Below are 15,044 nucleotides of genomic sequence, written 5' to 3' on the forward strand. Positions count from 1 at the left end.
TGTAATGAACACAGGAGAAGCCATTGCTGAGCTGCAGATTCAGGCTGACCAGCAGAGGGCGGTGAGACCACAGCCCCCCACACCATCCTCTGCAGTTTCCCTCGGGATTTTCTGGAGTCATTTCAGAGCTACAGGGAGTCATGTGCAAATTATCCTTCCATCTCAGAGCTCCTTCTCCCTGAGAAACGCTGAAGTATAGCACTCTCATTAAAAAACAAGAGATAGACCTGTGTGTAAATCCAGGCCTTGTCACTTCATAGCATCATGACCTCATGAAAGCTTCTTCAACTCTCTTTACGCAAAATGGGGATTCCTACTTGGCAGGGCTGTTTTAAAGATGGAAAAAGATCATGTATATAAAGTGGCTGGCTAGGGCTGGCCGGTTAGCTAAGTTGGTTAGAGCGAGGTGCTGATAACACCAAGGTCAATGGTTCTTTTCTCCACACTGGCCAGTGACCAAAACACAAATAGAGTGGCTGGCAGAGTCAATATGCAATAAATGGGAGTTATGTCATTAGAAAGGAAAGAGTAATGCGGTACAGAGCTAAGGTGACCATCTCATCCCAGTTTGTCTGGGACTGTCTCAGTTTTAAAATGGAAACTCCCAAGTCCTGTGAACCCCCCTTAGTCCCCAGTAAACCAGGACAGCCAGTGACCCTATACAGAGCCACGGAGAGGAGGGGAAGGGAACTCCCTGAGAGCAAAGCCTACACCTGTTCACCTTGTTACGCCCCTCAGCACCCAGCACAAAGGAGGCTCTCAGGAACTGGTAAGTGAAGAAAGGAAAAGAAAAAGAAATGGTGAGTGCACAGAATGGGACTGACAGATAACAATCCAAAGCTGCCTGGGAAGAAGTCAATGAGTGAATTTCCCTGACTGCCTCTCCCGTGTTAAGGACGGCCCTGTGTCCCACCATGCCAAAGTCCCCGTGTTGAAGTCTCCTGTGTGGGGTGAAGGAAAGAGCAGCAGAAAGGCTGAGCAGATACAGCTTCTGATCTGAGTTTTTATAGGTTGATCAAATGAAATTCTTTTTTCTGGCAGCTGGCCAGTGTGAACGCTTGACCTTGGTGTTAGGTGGATCTGAACCCTTGATCTTGGTGTTATCAACACCATGCTCTAATCAATTGAGCTAACTGGTCAGCCCTCAAATGAACTTTAAAGACTGGTCTTGCTGTAAGAAACTGAGATATGCCAAATTAAGACGGTCAGCCCTCAAATGAACTTTAAAGACTGGTCTTGCTGTAAGAAACTGAGATATGCCAAATCTTAATTAACAATTTGGGGTCATAGCCCAGAGTCCTTCACAAGAAGTAAAAACTATCTCTAAAGATTGAGAATCACCTGTTGTTAAACAGCTATGCTTCAAAAGACTCATCATCAGCCTCTTTTTTGACTTTTCTTCGTCATACAGCGGTGACTTCACTTTGCTATGCAGCCTCCCAGTAGGACGCAGTACTTGGGATTAAGATGCAAAAGGTTTCCACGATCAATTCTGAGAGCAGACAACTGTCCCTAGTGAAAACCACCATCTTCCCTGCAGCTATTTTTTTTAAGAGAAATGTCAGACTAAGAACTTCCCTCAAAAAGAGAACATGCCACTATTCAGAAAGGAACACTCTCCCCTCCCCAACTCAACATTCTCTTTAGATCCTCCTCCAGCACAAAACAGGGAACTCAGGGGAAAGAGGTGAAACCTTAAGGCTACAACTTCTTGAAAGAAAAAATAAGGAAATTATGGGAAAGATATTTAGAGAAGTAGCAGGATTTGAGGCTAGAAATAAGAAGCTCAGGTGCCCTCAAAAAAGAGGGGGGAGTCTACACACGAAATCAGTTATTTACAGACAAAATGGGGGAATCCCTTGTTAGTCATCCCCTTAAAGAAGTACTGAAGTTATAAGTAATTATTGTGAACAACATTAAAAAAAACACAAAAATCTCAGCATGGAAGGGAAGAAGTTTCTCTAGATCAAGCTATAAAGCAACATCGCTGTTGTGGTTTCGATCAAGGTGAGTAAAAACAGGACAAAGTTCAGCAGCACAAATTGGAAGCCTCATGCATCGCTGATGGGACTGTAAAATGCTACTGCTGCTGCTGCTGCTTTGGAAAACAGTTTGGCAGCTCCTCAAAATGTTAAAATTAAAGTCACCACATAACCAGCAATTCTAATCCTAGGTATAAAACCAAGAGAATCGAAAACATATGTCTAACATAAAAACTTGCACACAAATGATCACAGAAGCGCAACTCACAGTAGTCCCAAAGTGGAAACAACCCAAATGTTCACCAACTGGTGAATGAATAAACAAAATATGATGCATCCATACAATGCAATATACTATTCAGCCTTAAAAAGGACATGCTGACACACTACAAAATGGATGAACCTTGAAAAACGTTATGCTAAGTGAAACAACCCAGATACAAAAGGACACATAGTATATGATTCCACTTATATGAGGTATCTAGAGTAGTTAGGGGCAGAGGGTTGGGGGAATGGAAAATTACTGTTTGATGGATAGAGAGTTTCACATTTTCGGAAGATGGAAATGTTCTGGAGATGGATGATGGTGATGGCTGCACAACAAAGTGATTATGCCACTGAACTATATACACTTAGAAATGGTTAAAATAGTAAATTTTACGTCACATATATTTTACCACAATAAAAAATTAATGAAAAAAAGTGATGAAATACTGATATATGCTACAACATGGATGAACATTAAGCTTCATGAAAGAAGCCAAACACAAAAGGCAGACATTGGGGCCGGCCTGTGGTTCACTCGGGAGAGTGCGGTGCTGATAACACCAAGGCCACGGGTTCGGATCCCATATAGGGATGGCCGGTTGGCTCAATGGCTGAGTGTGGTGCTGACAACACCAAGTCAAGGGTTAAGATCCCCTTACCGGTAATCTTTTTTTTTTAAAAAAAAAAAAAGGCAGATATTGTGTGATTCCATTTATATAAAATGTTCAGAATAGGCAAATCCACAGAGACAGAAGAAGGCAGATCAGAAGTTGGAGGGAGGATGGAAAGGGTAGTGACTTCTAATGGGTATAGGATTTCTTTAGGGGATAATAAAAATGATCTAAATTAAAAAGTGGTGAGGGTTGCATAACTGAATATACTAAAAACCACTGAGTTGTACACTTTAAAAAGCAAAATTTTCTGGTATGTGAATTATATCAGAATAAAGTTATTCTTTTTAAAAAGTTCAAGAGCACAAAATAAATATGAGCAGTTAGACTGCTAAAAGCGCCTACTTCAGGGAAAGGTCTCTGGAGGTGGTCCCATTTCAGAAGCTTCAGGTATGCACAATTCTGGACAGCAGCATGACTCGGCACGGGAGCACCCCCAGAGCCAGCGGCCCCTCCCCCAGCTGGCAGGGCATGCTTATACTTCTGATTCATAAGGTCATCTGAGGCTTCTTCTAGCCACTGGGTGACAAAGTCCAGGGAATCTGAAAAACAAAGCTATGAACACTACTATGACACCTGGGAGTGGTGCCTCTCAGAATGACTTTAGGGTAGATCATTTGGTGGTGTGGCATAGCATAGAGCATAAATTTCAGAATCAAATAGAACTCAGATGAAATTAACCATTTGCCAATTAGTAGCTCAGTGATCTTATGCAAGTCATAACCTTTCTGAATACCAGATTCCTAATACAAAAAAATTCACAACACCCACCTCACAGGGTGTTGTGGGGATTAAACAAGATAATAAATATATAGCACCTAGCCAGGCCTTGCCACCACTAGATATTTAACAAAACTTTGTTCTCTTCTCTCCCATCCTGACCACTGAGTGAGAAGGGGGTGAAAGCTCTGATGACCCCAGCTCTGTGAGATGGCAAAAAACGGTGCCCAGAGACAGATGGGAGGACACACTGGCTAGAGTTTCCTTGTGTAAAGTATCCTCTACACTGATGACAAGGCTTTTCCCTTGTCTAGATCTTAATCGCGTATCAATCTGGTTTACTTTCGGCCTCATGGGAAGTGGCTCTGCCATATGCTTAACATGTAATTCATGGTGTTTGGAGTACTGTTGCAGGTGGGGGGAACCTAAGCCAGCTTTCATCAGCCATCATGCTCCCTCTACTTTTCTAAGCTGAGTGATGCAGCAGGCACTCTGAGGGATATGAGGATCTTGTCTACATTATCTGAACAAAAACTGTGTCTGTCAAGTCCTGGGATGTGTGTTGCAACTCTACCAATGGAGACCTCCTTTAAACCAAGCAGGCAGCCAAGGTTGTGGCTGTAGTCCATTCTTCCTGCCGCAAAAGGATGCACCTCTGGTTCTCTGTCCACACACTGATCACTCAAGCTCTCGGTTCTGACTGCTGGATCATTTGGCTTTGCTCTCCCTTTAGCCTTCTGCAGGCCGCATTCTCTGTGGCCCACCAGCTTTGAAACCTTGGCTTTTATGCTGTGAACAAGCACTAGACTCTGACCAGGGACTGTAGCTATGCTTCCACCCCAGCAGTGAGCCCTTCGCTGCACACTGGCTCCCAGTGCCTGGCTCTAATAATAAGACCCTTCAGCCTATAGAACTGAACCCCTGAGTGCACTTCTGTAGTAGTGCTGGAGGGGCACTACAATACTGATTGAGAATGTAAGCTGTGTAGTCAATCAATTCTGGTCAAAAATCTCTAAAAACTTGTTTCCGACATCTATAAAACATGGTTCAAAAACAATGCCTAGCTCATAGGTTTACTGTGTGAGGATCGTATGTGATAATGCATACACAACCTTCGACACAAGCCTAGTACTGAGTGTGTTAGCCAGTCTTCCTATCTGCTATGACCACTTCTACTCTGTTCTTTCCTGACTCCCCCTGGCCCCCAATGCCATCTCAGACTTCTCTGGGGTGGGATGAATCACATGCTTGGGACACCGAATTTTCTATGCGGTCAAGCAATACAATCTAGCCAGAGACTGCATTTTCATCTTGTCACCAGCAAAGTTAGAGGCTAAACAGAATTCATAATACATTGGATCTGAAGACTGAAATTTTCCCAGAATATCAGCAGCTTATGCAAAGACCAAAAAAAGCAGCCTAGAAATACAACACAATTTTAGATTCTATAGTCATATGTTTTCCTGCAGTTATCTGAGAGGTTCATAAAAATGAGACTTTTCCTGGGGATGAAACCAGAAGATTTATGCACATAGAACAGAAACACAGTGAAATTTTCTGCTATTCTTCACAAGGAGAAGAAAAGCAAATTAACATTCAGAAGAAGTTTGTCATGTTTTTAAAATCAAGACCAATAACATAATTTACCTCAAATTAGTATTTTCATTTAAAAAACCATTTAACTTAGGACTTCATTCTTTTTCATTTCCATTCTAATACCCTCCTCACATTTCTCTTGCTTGTCAATTAAGTTTTCTTTTCAATGTCTAAAAACTCTAGATGTAGTCTTAACATTTTTTGCTTTTCCTTCTTCAAATTAGACTATTCTCATAGTAAATTTTAGTTTTGTTCTGAAAATATCATTACGCAACAAGCTATAGCAACTAAAATGAAAAAACACAACAAAAAATCACCACAAAACATTAAACATACTTGGTTGCTTCTCCAAAATCTCTTGAAACTTCTTCCTTTCATATTCAACTGATTGCTGCATGAGATGTGGCCGAACGCTACTGATGGCAAAGTTCGCCATATCCACTTTCATTAGGTCCAACACAGAAAAAATTGCCCTGAAAGAAAACAGATAAAAGGATTTAGAACTGGGCACTTTTAAAGCAAACATAGTTTTAAAGAAAAGGAAGTGGGCTGATTTGAGATAGTCTTTTCATCTCAGAAAGGGTAACAGAAAAAGTTAAAAACTCAAAAAAAGTTTGAAAATTTTGCAAAATCATGAGAACAGTAGATTAAGAAAAACAAATTTAGAAAACACAAACATTCAAATTATGGTTTGAAAATGAGATGGGGGTGCTCAGTTTCCATGGACTTGGGTTACAGGACACACCCCTGGGTTTCAAGCCATTCCCCAAGGTCTCAGTCCCCTCTTCTCAGTCCTCCCCTAGAGGAAAGTTACTGTTGCTATTTAGACCTATTTTCAGCACCAACCCAGGGAAATTGAGACCTCAGGGGGCTAGCTTATGGAAATCAAGTGGCTGGGCATGCTCAGTACATAAGCGTTATGTAACCCTGGTAGCCAAGCATGCTACCACTGAAGTTTACACTTTAAATGACCTTCCACTAGTGGTGCTAAAGAGCACAGAATATTCTTAAATATGTCTGGTGCAAGTGATAGGATTTGACCAATGAACATGCTCCAAAAAGAGACTAACTGAGCATGTGCAAGACTATGTCACATAACTTGAACCACTCCCCTTAATTGAATATGCATTAGATAGCATGAGTATGCGTTAGATAGTGAAACCATAAAGCTGAATCCCGGCAGAAGGCAGGGTTGTTGCTCACTTTCCTGGGGCTGACCTGCACTTTACTGGCTGAAGTGTGAACACTTTCTTTTGTATCAAACTCACTCTCAGCAAGCAGCTGCTCACTCTCTCCTGCGAGCCTCACTCTGTACTGAACTTTAAGTGTGTATTCTTTACTTTTGTGTTAAACTTGGAGTGGGCCCTGCTCAGTCTCCGGAGCTATGTTGTATTTTCTCTGTCAAGTCTGTTATTTTTTACTTGTTTCATCAAACCTGTTCTCACTTTTTACTGTGACTCTGTTCTTGAATTCCTTACTGTGGCAGAGTCAAGAACCTGGCAAGAGGACAGGGTGGATTGAGGCCAGCTACCACGCTTCCCCAGACCCTTCCTCTGGCATCAAAAGGACTGCAAATTTTTAAACTGCTTTCTGCCCGCTTCTCCCCATCCCTTGTCTCCCAAGCAAATGTAGTTCCCCTCATTGCCCTTCTAGCGCAGAACACATTTCTAGATTCTGGGTCAGCCCTCATGGTAGCCACAGAGGAAGGACAGAGCCCACAACCTCAAGGTTAGGGGCTGGGAGCTCACCATACTGTCTCCCTTCTAACACAGGTTAATTCATTTTCCTAGGAAAGAAAGAAAATGAACTCTCTCCTTTCTCCTTTCCTGTTACCTCAGTATCTCTTAGTTTTGGGGCACGTTTTGTGCTCTAGTTCTGGTGGCATAGTTGCTAGCTCATACTCTGAATGTACCCAATAGGCAACCTGACCTGACCTGATGCCAAGGGTGTCTTGGGTTCTGCCTCTTACACGCCATAACCACTCTCATTACATGTCAAGAGTTGCTAAGTGCCTACTTGCAGGAGGTGGTTAAGAACTCAAGGTACAGGTTTAGTTGTGGCCCTACACAGAAGTAGCAATAGGATCACATGTTCTCTGAAGTCCGCCGATGCCCTTTGGAACTGACTATTCATTATATGACAGAGTGAACTCATTCACACCTAAGGTAATCATGTATGGGAAAGGATACACATTTTGAGGAGTAATTAAATCCTCTGCATTCTGTCCTCATCCCCCGCCCCCACCCCTGCCCACTCTGTCCATCTCACAAATACATGGGCAATCCACTTTTCCTGGAACACATTCTGCCTCTCCTTAGAGAGCATTCCCCAGCAATTCCCCAAATCCACCTACAGGAAACCAGAGGCTATCAGAAACTGCCAACTAGTGGCCCACCGACTAGAAGTAGCCCACAAACATGTTTTGGGCTTGCATGGTATTTTTAAAAACCTGGATTTCCAGCTTTTCTTGAAAAATCAAAAGATCTGGCAACATGGGCCCACATTCCATCATGGCCACATTTAGCTAGAACTAAGAGACACCTCTTTCAGATAGGCATGTTCTCCTCTGTTTGCCACAGTTCCCCCCAGTCCCTTCTCTCTTCACAGCAAGTGTTTGAATTTGCTATACGATATTTCCTCAGAGGACTTTCTTCCAAGGAATTCTGCATTGAACTTGCCTAGAAAGTAAGCTCTTACTATTTTATTTCTAATGTCTAGCACCATGCCCAGCACATAAGAAGTGGTCAGTAAAAGCTTGTTGAATGAATGAACAAATCAATAATTATTTTTAGGAGGTCTTTTCAATGCTCTTTCTAAACCCTGAGGTAACCTTACAATGCAGGGTGTTTTTGTATGTATAAAGAAATGAGAGAGAATATGCCATCTGTTCTCTTTCATAATGATATCAAGAAAGCTGGAAATGAAAAAAAAATTTTTTTTGGCCTATAAAACTTTTGGAAAGCAACTTGGTAACATGCAAGGAGAGTCTTCAAACTATTCATATCCTCTAACACAGTAATCCCATTTTAAGAACCTAACTTTAGGAAATAACCTAAAATACAGAAAAAAGTTTTGTGCACAAAGATGTTCACTGAAGGATTAAGTAGTAAATAGCTATAAATAATCGAATTGTCCCTCTTAGAGAAATAGTTTATTCTACCTATGCAAATGAATATTTTACAGCTGTTGAAAATACTTATGGGGCGTTTTTAAAAATAATATAAGTTGGTTTTAAAAGGGCAACGTAGGAGATCTTTGGAGTGTTGGAATTGTCCAGTATCATGACTATGGTGGGGCATAAATGAACTATACATGTGATAAAAATACATAAAAGTTAATATACATACATATACAAATGAGTACAAATAAAACAGGAAATCAATTTCCTGGCTCTGATATTATACTACGGTTTTGCAAAATGTTACCATTGGGGAGAACTGGATAAAGTGTACTATATTATTTCCTATAACTCCATGTGCATATGCAATTATCTTAATAAAGCTTTCAATTAAAACATAAGTGAAATGACTGGGATATAGTGTTAACAGAAAAAGTCGGGCCTGCAATGCCCACCTGGGGGTGGTCTTAGGTTCAACCGAACATTCAGACTGACAAGACTACCACAGGCCACGTGTTTGGCATCACCTATTCACAAGCATTCCTCTGCAGCAGGAGTTACAGTAATAGTCACGAGCAGACAATTCAGATGTGATGAGACCATACCAGAAGGGTGCTAGGAGCCACCTGGCTTAAAAATCTCATGTCCCACAAGAGCCAACATCTTTTGTAACAACTCTATAGCATGGCTTCTAGGGTCTCCATGACAGAAATGACTGGTGTAAGTTACTCCATTTGGGAAAGTCCAGTACGTGGTGTCCCATCTGGTATTTACATTTCATTATCATTCCTTTCAGTTCAGAAGCAATATGCCAATCAGAGGTCACTTCCTCCTAAGCAGTGTTGCCTAGTACCATTTTGATGCCTAACACCTCTATCTGTGAAAACGAAGCTAAGCTGTTAACCAAAAGTCAAATGCTCAGGCAGCATCATGTCACTCCTTTATCCATATTAGCATAAAAATTATACAAATTTGACCACATTAGATATATTTAAAATTAAATATTCAAAAGACTAAAAGAAGTTCATATGGACTACATATTGGTTAATAGGATTATATTAATGTTAAATTTCTTGAATTTCTTGATTGCATTTTGATTATGTAGCGGAATGTATGCATTCTTAAGAGGTAGTTACTGAAATACTTAAGGGTAAAATGGCACAATGTCTGCCATTAATCCTCAAAAGGTTCAGGGGGAAAAAAGCACACACATGCACACATACATAGACACAAAAAGATAAAGCAAAAGTGACAAAATGTTAAAAACTGGTAGATCTACATGAAGGATATGAATGTTGATTGTACTGTTTTTGCAACTTTTCTGTAGGTTTGAAATTTTTCAAAATAAAATGTTGAGGGAATTTTTTTTTTCCTTTTTGTCTTTTTCGTGACTGGTAACGGGATCGCAACCCTCGGTGTCGCGCCTGCACCGCGCTCAGCCAGTGAGCGGACCGGTCTCTATATGGGATCCGAACCCTCGGCGGGAGCACCGCCGCACTCCCAAGCGTTGCACTCAACCGAGTGCGCCACCGGGCCGGCCCTGAGGGAATTTAACATATAAAAAATATATCAAAATGATAACAGTGATTGTGCCTCTGCAGTGGTAAAATTATGGGTAAATTTCTTCTTTCTACTTTTCTGCATTATACAAACTGCTTTAAAATTTTTTTGAGAGAGGAAAAAAAAGGTTTTTTCAAATGCATGGGTACCTAGATTTCAGGAAGTTTAAAGTTGAAAATAGGCTCTGCATTTTAGGTGCAATGAGTGTGATTAACACATTTCCATACCTGAAAAGGGACACTATTTCCTTAATGTCCTTTAATTTCTTTACTTCCTCATCTCGAGCAGGTGCACACAGTGTCCCCATCATGCCAATAATGAATTCTGCCAGCTTGGAAATGTCCAGGGCCCCATTCTCTGCTTCCTGCTTTATCAGATCCAGATCCAAGACTTCTGTTATTTGGTTTCTCAGTCTGGTGTGACCAGGCAGCAAGAAAGATAAAAGAGTCTACAAAAGAGCATAGCTAAGTTTAATCAGTTCCTTGGTCAGACATCAGTTTTTATATATCTAAAAGAATTTATAACTACCCAAATAAGGGCTTACCTATTGCTACTACTATATAATGCTGTACATATTTTAACCTCTTATTCAACAAATCTACAGAAAAACATATTTATAAATCATTTAGAATAGCGACTTAAGCTCTAGGTAGCAATCAACTGGATACAAAAAATATTGTTAACAATGAAAAAAGGAAAACACATTTATTAATGAAAGCCTGTGAGCCGACCACAGATACCAATTTCCACAGACACATTTCTTCTTTGATACTACTGCTAAAAGCATGGTAAAAACAGTCCTGCCACCTACAGCCTTCTCCATTCCAAAGACTGAATCACTTTTTGGCCACTATAAACTGAATATGTCCATATCTATTAAAATTAATAAACAACCTGTATTTTGTAAATATTTTGTTGTCTTTAAATAATTCTGCTTTTAAAAATATGAACTTTTTCTTTGTTTACAAGAGTAATTTCTTCAGGTTATCATGGCTTGCCTGAAATTTTTATAAAAGGGCATTAAGCCAAAAAATACTCTTCATCCACATCTCAGCAAGTAATTTAACCTTTTTTTTTTTTTTGTCAGCTGCCCAGTACAGGGACCCAAACACATGACCTTGGTGTTGTGAGGCTGGTCTAACCAACTGAGCTTACTGTCTAGCCCGTTAATTTAACTCATTGATCTCTCAATTCCTTTAAAGTCTTCTGGAAGTGTAACACAAGAGATTGAATAAATATTCCTAACACACCAGAAAAGCACCATAATTCACTCTTCACCTCACCTCTTTGATCTCTCCTACAAGTTTGATGGCATGGTCATATGTGGGGGGGTCTTCACTTAGCTGGACACTCAAGCAATCCCAAAAGGCTTTATGTACAATCTCCTTTACTCTCTTCTCCAAGCTGCAGGCAGTGGGGAAAAAAAGGCAAAAAAACCAAATAAAGTATTTGAGCTCAAATCAAATCACTTTCAAAAGCACAGATTCTTTTTTTTTTTTAAAGATGACCAGTAAGGGGATCTTAACCCTTGACTTGGTGTTATTAGCATCACACTCTCCCGAGTGAGCCACGGGCCATCCCTCAAAAGCACAGATTCTATGGGTTAGGGGAAGAAATCTTAAAAATAATTTGGATCAAGGAAAGATTTCCTGGACACACTTAAACTAATGACATATTTTATTTCACTGATTTTTTCTTTTTTTTTTTTTGTCCTTTTTGAGATAAGTATCTCACTGGAAAAAATAACTTTGAACCAATTTGACAGCCAACATTAGTCCAATTAACAGCAAATAGTGCCATATGATTTTTTAAAAATTGGAAAATTCAGAGCTGTTAATTTTTAGTTCTCTGACACCAGCAAGTTTCCTAAGATATATATAATTGAGTAGTTTAAGATTAAACAACTCAGCCTGTAACAGGTAGAAGGACTTTATTTCCTGAAAATATCCAATTCTGTGTGTTATATGGGACAATTTCTTAATTAGGTACAAAACAATAACAACTTATATATAACATCCCATTAAAACCAGTCATTATGGGGGCCGAGCCTGTGGCGCACTCGGGAGAGTGCGGCGCTGGGAGCGCAGCAGCGCTCCCGCTGCGGGTTCGGATCCTATATAGGGCTGACCAGTGCGCTCACAGCCCTCACTGGCTGAGCGTGGTGCAGCCGGTCTCAAAAAGGATAAAAAAAAAAAACAGTCATTATGTCTTGAGAGCAAAACAAGTAATTCCTCATTATTAATGTAAAAAAGTACTATCTTTGCAGACGTAAAAGAAATATCTATAAAGTCATATTTAGAAACCTCCTATGGGAGGGCCGGCCCGGTGGCGCACTGGAGAGTGCGCCGCTTGAGAGCACGGCGGCGCTCCCGCTGAGGGTTCGGATCCCATGTGTAGACCGGTTCCCGCTCACTGGCTGAGCGCAGTGCGGGTGCAGCACCAAGGGTTGTGGTCCCATTGCCGTCCCCGGTACGGGCGGCGTGACACCGAGGGTTGCGATCCCATTACCAGTCAGTAAAAAAGACAAAAAAGGAATTAAAAAAAAAAAAAAGAAACCTCCTATGGGAGACACTAAAGCTTGCCAACCCAGCAGCCACTCCTCCTTTGTTAACAGAATCTCAGTGTTTTTTCAGGGCAGCAATATACTCTGCCTGTGAAAACAAATCATGACTGATCTAATAAGCCCATCACAGCAGTTCCATTCCCTTACACCAGATTTAAGCTTTCCCAGGCTCACTTACAGCTGGGGTAGCATGTGACCAAATTCCACCTAACAAAAAATTAGGGGATTTCTGCTTCGTGACTCCAGGGAAAGATGTTCCTCTCTAACAAAAGGAGAGCCTTAGTCCACCCACCTATTCCCTCTCTCTTGGGATGCTGACGTATGATAGGATACTTGCAGCTGCAGCATCCATGCTGCAACAACGGGGAACAGGCCAAGAGAATCACAGACATACCAATCCAGAGTACTGACATCAGTGAACTGCTGAAAGAAGGGCAACTTCACTCATATTTCCTTTTTTCTAAAATAATTTTTTTTCACATTTTATCATCTCTGAAATTTGGAGCCAAGAGAATCACAGACATACCAATCCAGAGTACTGACATCAGTGAACTGCTGAAAGAAGGGTAACTTCACTCATATTTCCTTTTTTCTAAAATAATTTTTTTTCACATTTTATCATCTCTGAAATTTGGATCTTCCTTAAAATCAATGGCATTTTTACAAGTATAATGGGCAGTGTTTCTTCTTTCTTATGACAATAAATTGAAAAGGCATACCTTAAAATCAACAGAATTTTAGATTCAGTTAAAAAAATATTACGTGCCAGGCACTAGGGATGCAGAGAATAACCCACAGTTCTTCCCTTTGTGGAGTTTACAATCTGAAGAATAAAAGTAAATCAACAATGTAGTATAACATGATCGCTACAAAGAAATGAATGAAACAAGGCAATGAAAACACAAGATGAGCGGCTAAGTCCTATTGAGTAGGAAGAAGCCAACATGAAAGATTTTCAAAGATTTCCACACTCTATTTGCATTTTGAAGGATCAGTGGTCCTGAGATCCACTTTCAGACTCTAGTAATTCATAGTACAGAAATACTTTTTAGTAATAATGTACAAAAGGAAAAACATATTTGAGTATATTGGCATCAACTGAAGGAAACATGGCTGGAACTGCGAACTGGCAGTGTTCTACTATACAAGATAATTCAGTAATCACCTTACCTGTTTTCCGGTAACTCAACTGGTTTAATCCGAAAGTCTCCATTTACTACAATTTCATGTGCTAGAGCCATATTAGTGACTCCTTTTGCTGTCTCTAGAAGTTCTTCTACTGTCACAAATTGAGGAGGACTAGCTGTAACAAAAACCCAGTGTAAGAGAGTCGCTTCTCTAGATTACAATTTCTATTAAAATGAGAAGGCAGTGGTTCTGGTGCCAAGCAATAATTTCAGTTATACCTCTATTAAAAGTTCTGGAATTTTCTAATAGCAAGAAAACTTTACCTATTTCACATTAATTTTTCTTTTAAACCAGAATCCTAAAAGCAGAGATCATTTACAATACTCAGATCACTTGGTTTTTACTAACAATGGTCAATGGAAAATGATTACAGTAATTGAGACTTAGAAAAACTTAAGTTACAAATCATTTTCCCAATAAGCTTAGGGCTTGTTTTCTAACCCTTTTGCCTCCCATCTACCTAAAAGAAAAAAGGAGACATCAGACTTAAGATGTCCTGTTTTGCTCTCATCAGCAGTGCACTTTTGAACTCCACTAACACTATGCCACGAGTGAACCTCCCCAAATTAAAGTAGCATCAAGTCCATTAGCATGCCAGATGCTAAACAATGCTAAAACCACTACCCTGTACAAGATACTAAATGAGAATATGAGAACTCTGAAGCTGACCAGTGAACAGATCAGAAAGTGAGTGACACAAGAATTTTGTAGAATGCAGGCTCACCGAATCAAAAACTTTGAAGAAGACTCCCTCACCCACTGCCCTGTTATCCACGTCCTGTAGATTTTACTTCTGTATCAGCTGCTGTAATAATCTCATAATTGGTCTCTGTGCTTATCTTTGATCAAGTTTGAGATTTATCTTTCAGAAAGAAAGATCTCATATAATTCTCCCCAGGTGTTCTGAACCAAAGAACAAAGGGTAATTCCTACTCTTAAAAAGTCACTGATAGCAGTTCTCAAACTTTAACCTATATCAAAATCAGAAAGAGGACTTGTAAAAACCAATCGGTGGGACCCCCTCTCAGGGTTTCTGATTTAGCAGGTCTGGAGTACAGCCAGAGAATCAGCATTTCTAATGAGTTTCCAGCTGATGCTGATGGTCCCAGAAATCATAGTTTGAGAAGCACTGGCCTAGAAGGTGACCATATTAATTTTATGTGATGGTAATAAGATCTGGGCTTAAAATAAGATAAGTACGGCTGGCCAATTAGCTCAGTTGGTTAGAGCACAGCCTTATAACACCAAGGTCAAGGGTTCAGATCCCTATACTGGCCAGCCACCAAAAGAAAGAAAAAAAATGAGATAACTAATGTCACTGGTTTGCACAGGGGTTAATAGTTATAAAGATCTTAGGTTAGTCATTTCCCTTCTTTTAC

At 40.3% G+C, this 15,044-nt stretch overlaps 1 protein-coding gene across 1 annotated transcript in view; it reads right to left on the reverse strand.

Moving 5' to 3' along the window:
• TCP11L1 (t-complex 11, testis-specific-like 1) overlaps positions 1 to 15,044 on the reverse strand; it is a 31,341-nt gene that overhangs the window by 7,154 nt on the left and 9,143 nt on the right. The window contains exons 3-7 of the mRNA XM_008573297.1: positions 13,648 to 13,780; positions 11,198 to 11,318; positions 10,142 to 10,362; positions 5,573 to 5,709; positions 3,266 to 3,462 (exon numbers count right to left, since the gene is read on the reverse strand). Coding sequence (XP_008571519.1) covers positions 3,266 to 3,462; positions 5,573 to 5,709; positions 10,142 to 10,362; positions 11,198 to 11,318; positions 13,648 to 13,780 — 809 coding nt within the window. The remainder of the gene's footprint in view (positions 1 to 3,265; positions 3,463 to 5,572; positions 5,710 to 10,141; positions 10,363 to 11,197; positions 11,319 to 13,647; positions 13,781 to 15,044) is intronic.

This window comes from Galeopterus variegatus, unplaced genomic scaffold, assembly GCF_000696425.1.
Source record: "Galeopterus variegatus unplaced genomic scaffold, G_variegatus-3.0.2 Scaffold899, whole genome shotgun sequence".
In the NCBI taxonomy this organism is placed as follows: Eukaryota; Metazoa; Chordata; class Mammalia; order Dermoptera; family Cynocephalidae; genus Galeopterus; species Galeopterus variegatus.